Raw genomic sequence first — 4,197 nt, 5'->3', positions numbered from 1 at the left:
TCCAGTGTTTTCAACCCCTTCTTGTTATAAGACAAGGCCAATAGGAAATTGATACGAGTGACTAACAAAAACACTTCAAAACATGGAGTAATGGACACAATGGAACAATGATAAGTGTTAAGTATAGATAATATGGAGCGTTATCGCCAATAGATCCTCCTAGTTGTGCCCCTTCTAGATAATGAAAGAAAGATCCTAAGGAAAGACACATTGGACTAAGGACATATGACAACCACCAAGGTGAGGTATGGGAACAAGTACATAAGCGATAATGGAGTATAATACAATTTCAAATTAAGATCCATGTTATAATGCCTTGAGCATTAAATAAAAGAACTTGAATGTGAAAATGGTTAATGTGCCTCATAATAGATGATCCACCTTCATTAGATGTATATGCTACAAATCAATTCATGTACTGACTAGCAAATGGGTAAGGAACATTTGAGGATTTCTATTGTGGATCATGGTAGAGCTATTGGATTGAAATCTACAATGTAGGAGAAAATTGTTCGCCAAGGGTTACCCACATATATGGATAGGTAATAGGAACAACACAACAAATTGTCTAACACCACTATCTGCCATACATAACATAAGGATAAGACCTTCCTTCTTTGCTACGTAGTCCCTTGTATGTCTCTCATTACAATGTTCTTCAATGTGTTCCTAGAGAGTTTAGCTATTCCCCATTAACTATGGAAACAATTTATCTTAGTTCTTTTCCCTTCTTAGGGTTTTAAGGGTTTCTTTTCTTACATTTTCTAGCCCACAATATGGATACCTTCTAGGCTTCCATCCATGATTGTTTTAACATATAACTTGATAGCCTTCCTAGCATCCTTCCCAAACAAATCCTCCCCCCCACCCTCACCCCACCTCCCCCCCCCCCCCACCCCCCCTCTCTTTTCTATTCAAGGAAATTGTTTTCTCTTCCATTTAAGTCTCTTGCTCTATTTTATGTACCACTATAACTTTGTCTTCAACACTCTTTTCTTTAATTTAGAATCGTCTCCCACCATTCATGTGAGTGTGTAATGGCCTCCATTATTTGTCTCAATTCAAGAACAACCAAGAAATGAGTTTCTCTCCTTACCTACAACCATTCACATCCATCCTCTCCAACTACATGAAGACATTTCCAGAGGAAATCATCCTTTCATCTTGTGTGTGAATAGCTCAATTGCTTCCTCTATCATCAATCACATGCAATCCCCCAAGCATGCCTTTTTTCCATTTCTCAACCGCACATGTGGGTTCTCCACTAACAAATGAACTGAATAAATGATCAAGAATTCAACTCCAATCCTCTTACACGAGTGCAAGCATAAACAAATATAGTCAAGATGAATTTGTTGCCTCCCTGTAACTAGTAAGCCAAATGCCTCCCTAACTAATGGGTAATTCATCCCAATAGACACAACCTCCCTTTCCATTAGTCTCATGCATTAATGATTGATTGAATGATCCAAGACATCAATCCTATCATGAAAAACATACCACTTTTTCATAAATTCTCCACCATCCACTTATATGCATGTACTTAGTCCATATTTCTTATTAAATAATTGGTTTTATTAAGTTAAAAGATAATTATATACCTAATAACAAAATCATATAAGAAAATAACATAAAATTATTGAGCATGTGAAATCCCTCTCTAACCATTATTACCCTTTTCATCTTTTCTCATCTTGTAATATTATAGTACTTTTTGATATACACATGCCTATTATTATATTAAATACCTAAAATATTTTTTGTAAGATTGATAGGACTACATTTTCATCATATCCAAGTTTTTACCAAGATGGATAGCACAAGATTTGAACCCAAAATTTTCAGTTTGCCAAATAAAATACCCAACCAGACCGCTAAAATTTTATTCGAATCACAATAACATCACTTCACCCTTAATACATCTTCCCTATCATATATATAAAACTACAAATCTACTATTTAATAATAATTAAATACAATTAATCACAAAATTCAAGAACTAAAACAGGCAGAAAAAAACATTCCCTTAATTAAATAAATTTACATTAAATTTAAAAAATTAACTTTTCATATTAAATAATCATTTAAAAAAAATGATCTTAAAAAATAATAATATTCCCAGAGCAGCTGAATTGATCATGTGAAATGGTTCAAATCTCTTCAGTTGTAACCCGGTTTACCATTTTTGCACGCTTTTCCATTGACTTAGAAATAATAATTTCCTATTAATACTTTCTCTTAAGGTACCCAAATTTAACTTCTCCGTGACACCATTTTAGCTTTTATTTGACCAATTTGATCCCTTCGGTTCCGTGCGTACCCACCTAGATCTTTTGTCACCGACCAAAACCATTGGATCAGCTCGTATAACAGTTTATACTATGCATTTTTTTAATGTTTCCAGTCATATATCCGAGAATATTCATCATCCAGTCCAAAAGTTCTGCAGTTGGGACAGTAAGAATAATTGTTTTTATAGTATGATTTTTTCCTTGAAATTTAGGTTACAGTTATTAAGTTTTAAAATCTTAAATAGTACAATAATTTTTGAGTAGTTGAATAGATTTTCACCATTAAAAAATAAATCCGTTAAATTCCTTAAGAAAATCACCCTCCAAAGGAGTGCTGACAAATTACGGAACTCGAAACTAATATCTCTGCAAAGTCAACATTGCAGAAGAGAATTATATCCATCCATTAAAACACATAAAAAATGGGGAGATAGCAGAAAATATCATTTTATTACAGGGAGAAAAAATAATTTATCATACAACAATAATCCAAGAGAAAAAATAATTTATCATACAATAATAATCCAAGGCCTGAGTGTGCCCGGATCTTAAATACAGTTCCAACAAATGAGGCTACCATATATTAATGGTCTATTAAGTCGACCGAGGATTATGGTGCACAGACGAAATTGTTAGCACATGAGACACAACATTTTTATTGTTTTATGAAGGTATTTGAACCCCCTTATGTTGAAAAAATATATATCTGTTCAACCCGCCCTTCTTTTTTTTTTTGTCATTGAAGAGGAGGAGGGGGAGGAGGATCGTCTCCCGGACCGAAACAGCAACACAGGAATGACAGGCTGCATAAAAACGCCATTTCTATCAGCAATATGTCAACCCAATAAACCAAATTCAAACGCCAAAAGTAAGGTCACATGATTGAAAATTTAAAGGTCTAAACATTAGAGAATGATCAATATATTTCAGATTTACCATGCATCAAAAGGCCAACAGCAGCCGCCGCCATCGGGACCAGGAGGAGGAGGATCAGGACCATCGCCGCCGCCATCAGGACCAGGAGGAGGAGGAGGAGGAGGATCAGGATCGCCGCCGCCGCCATCGGGACCAGGAGGAGGAGGATCAGGATCACCGCCGCCGCCATCAGGACCAGGAGGAGGAGGATCAGGATCGCCGCCGCCGCCGCCATCGGGACCAGGAGGAGGAGGAACAGGATCACCACCACCGCCGCCATCAGGACCAGGAGGAGGAGGATCAGGATCGCCACCGCCGCCATCGGGACCAGGTGGAGGAGGATCACCACCGCCGTCACCATCAGGAGCAGGAGGGGCAGGATCAGGTCCGTCCTCGCCTGCAGGTTCTGGTGATGGAGGATCTTCAGGAGCTTCTGGAGGAGTTTCGGGAGCTTCTTGAGGATCCATCTTCAAATATTCTCACAAATCCAATAACAATTTCTTTCTTGAAACTATTCAGATCTACGTTCGCTCAGTTCTGTATCCATAATTATGGGTAGCATTACTTATACACAGAAATTTAAGAGTGCCCATGATACCCATTTTTTTCTACAAAGTCTGCACCAAACATACAGTTAAAAACATGTAACACGACAACTAATTACAGTCTTGCACGATAAGTAACAAAGGGATTATGTATATACTTCTTCCACGAGAATAGAAACTCGGTTTATTTGCAAACTAAGACCTACCATTCAACACCCCTGCCCTTCAATATTTTGCAGTGTTTCCATATTATAAGATACTGCAGAATTTGTTACATTTGGATCTTCTTGCCGTGCGTTTATACAACATTTTTGTCTAATCTTTCTGGTTGTGCATTTATTATTGTTATTATTATATTTAATTTAACCTATTGCATCACAGTTACGTAGTTTTCTCTCTTTATATAAAATTTAATTTAATATATTCAATCATAGTCACGTAGTTGT

At 36.8% G+C, this 4,197-nt stretch overlaps 1 protein-coding gene across 1 annotated transcript; it reads right to left on the bottom strand.

Annotated features, from left to right (window-relative positions):
• Positions 1-2,720: 2,720 nt before the first annotated feature.
• Positions 2,721-3,772, bottom strand: LOC149209606 (uncharacterized). The gene is made up of 2 exons (XM_089394298.1): positions 3,228-3,772; positions 2,721-3,094 (listed from the first exon to the last, which is right to left on the bottom strand). Exons 1-2 carry the CDS (start codon positions 3,671-3,673, stop codon positions 3,028-3,030), a joined length of 513 nt encoding a protein of 170 aa, XP_089250424.1. The 5' UTR covers positions 3,674-3,772; the 3' UTR covers positions 2,721-3,027.
• Between the last annotated feature and the right edge of the window lie 425 nt (positions 3,773-4,197).

The sequence above is a fragment of the Pinus tabuliformis genome, chromosome 1_2 (assembly GCF_031772625.1).
Source record: "Pinus tabuliformis cultivar Carrire ecotype Pingquan chromosome 1_2, CPIR1, whole genome shotgun sequence".
Classification (NCBI taxonomy): domain Eukaryota; kingdom Viridiplantae; phylum Streptophyta; class Pinopsida; order Pinales; family Pinaceae; genus Pinus; species Pinus tabuliformis.
The sequence above is the reverse complement of the archived record's forward strand: the minus strand, read 5'-3'. Positions and strand labels throughout refer to the sequence as shown.

Excerpts from the sequence above, each read along its gene's own strand:
- LOC149209606 (XM_089394298.1), bottom strand. The coding sequence starts at position 3,673 with ATGGATCCTCAAGAAGCTCCCGAAACTCCTCCAGAAGCTCCTGAAGAT. Across the intron at positions 3,095-3,227 it reads TGTTGGCCTTTTGATGCATG|CCTGTCATTCCTGTGTTGCT; the intron begins GTAAATCTGAAA and ends GTTTTTATGCAG.